This window comes from Plasmodium reichenowi, chromosome 11 (assembly GCF_001601855.1).
Source record: "Plasmodium reichenowi strain SY57 chromosome 11, whole genome shotgun sequence".
Lineage (NCBI taxonomy): Eukaryota > Apicomplexa > Aconoidasida > Haemosporida > Plasmodiidae > Plasmodium > Plasmodium reichenowi.
The window spans coordinates 1,034,146-1,036,311 of record NC_033656.1 but is presented as its reverse complement, the minus strand read 5'-3'; the positions used below and the strand labels follow the sequence as shown (position 1 = coordinate 1,036,311).

Sequence of the window (2,166 nt, the reverse complement as noted above, 5' to 3'; positions counted from 1 at the left end):
AAAAAAAAAAAAAAAAAAAAAAAAAAATGAAGAATGTTATATGTATTGCATCTATATATATATATATATATATATATATATATATATGTGTTGTTGTTTTATAATGGTGGCCCGTTCGGTTAGCCAATCAAATATATTTTCTATAAAAATGTAAATTCAATAAGAACATTATTTACCTATACATCCACATGGATAAGTAGGTATACTTATATTTGCATATTCCACTTTCTTAAATAATTTTTTTGCATATCCAATCATATTTTTAATTGTTCCCACGTGTATCCAGAGTGATTCGCACTATAAGTAAAAATAAAAATAAAATGAAAGGAAAATATAAAATGTATAATATATATATATATATATATATATATACATATATACATACACTTTTCATATATATATATCCCTTCTTACCTGTGCGACACAGTAACCGTTAGGCTTTAGGGCGTTGTAAATTTTTTCATAAAAATTTTGATTAAATAATGTTTCTGCTGGTCCTATTGGATCTGAACTATCTACGATAATAACATCATAGGTATTTGTAACATTCTCTAAAAACTTACTTGCATCTTCAATAAAAACATTAACTCTTTTATCTTCATAACCACAACTAATATTCTTAAAATAAATTTTCGAAACTTCAATAACTGTTTCATCGATTTCACATATATCAATATTTTCAACAGATTTATATTTACATAATTCTCTTATAATACCACCATCACCACCACCTACAACTAAAACATTCTTTGGTTCTTTAGATACAGTCATGGGTACATGTGTCATCATTTCATGATAAGCAAATTCATCTTTTTCGGTTAGTTGTATTACACCGTCTAGAACTAAAACCTTTCCGTATGTGGTACTTTCAAAAACCAACACATTCTACAATTATTATAAATAAATAAATATATATATATAAAGATATACATATAAAGGTATACATATAAAGATATACATATATATATATATATATATATATATATATTTTTTTTCCTTTTTTATTTATTCATTCATATATTCTTCATTTTGGTTACTTGATATTTTGATTTTGTTTCATATAAGATTTTCTTTATCTCCAAACTAAATGCCTGACCAGGCCACATTATTGAAAATTCACTAAACCATTTTTTTGAGAAACAAAACTGGGAAAGATGAAATTTATTTTTCAAATGGTAATAAGCAAGAGAACATAATCCTCCTAATAATACAACACTTAATTTTAATTTATTGTTTGATATTAATTTATCCATCTTTTTTTTTTTTTTTTCTCAAAATATAATATAATATATAATATGTTGTAATAATATATTAATATATAAAATACATATACAAATAATTGTATATAAATTTTTTATTTATTAATATTAAATATTATAATAAGAATATTCCTAATGTTTCTCCTCTTTTCTCTTTGAATCGTACTAAAAATTCTTTCTTTTTCCTATATTATTATTATATATATATATATATAATTATGTACTCAATTCTTTTACCTAATTTTTTTTTTTTTTTTTCTTCAATTATCCAAAAGGGATGATATTCATACAGTACTTGGATATAAATATATTTTTATATATATTAAAATTATGATATATAAACTACTATTATATATGGCTTATGCATATTATATATATATATATATATATTTAAACATATAATATTTATTTATTTTTGTGGGTAATTATACTAATAATAACATAATATAATATATATAATGATATTACAATATATATATATATATATATAATATATATAATTCATTTTATTATATATATATATATATATATATATATATATATATGTATTTATATTTACCTCTCCCCTTTTTTTTCTTTATCTTTTCTAATAAATTAACAGGCTATAATTTTTTCAATATATATATATAATAATATATATATATTAAAATAACAATAAAAGAATATATATTATATATATATAATAAATGTATAACAAAAAATATATTTTTTTTTTTTTTTTTTTTTTTTTTTTTAAATGAAAATACGTTACATTAATATTTTCATATTTAAATAATTATAGGAACAAATTGATGAAATAATTGTTTTTTTTTGGGTTTTTTTTTTGGTTTTTTTTTTGGTTTTTTTTTTGGTTTTTTTTTTTGTTTTTTTTTTTTTTTTTTTTTTTTTTTTTTTTTTTTTTTTTTTT

The 2,166-nt window shown here is 18.7% G+C and overlaps 1 protein-coding gene across 1 annotated transcript; it reads right to left on the bottom strand.

Annotated features, from left to right (window-relative positions):
• Positions 1-176: 176 nt before the first annotated feature.
• Positions 177-1,253, bottom strand: PRSY57_1127400 (spermidine synthase; the record flags this gene model as incomplete). The annotated part of the gene is made up of 3 exons (XM_020114968.1): positions 177-297; positions 415-885; positions 1,038-1,253. Coding segments are annotated over 3 exons (808 nt in total), but the record flags the coding sequence as incomplete, so codon positions are not given.
• Between the last annotated feature and the right edge of the window lie 913 nt (positions 1,254-2,166).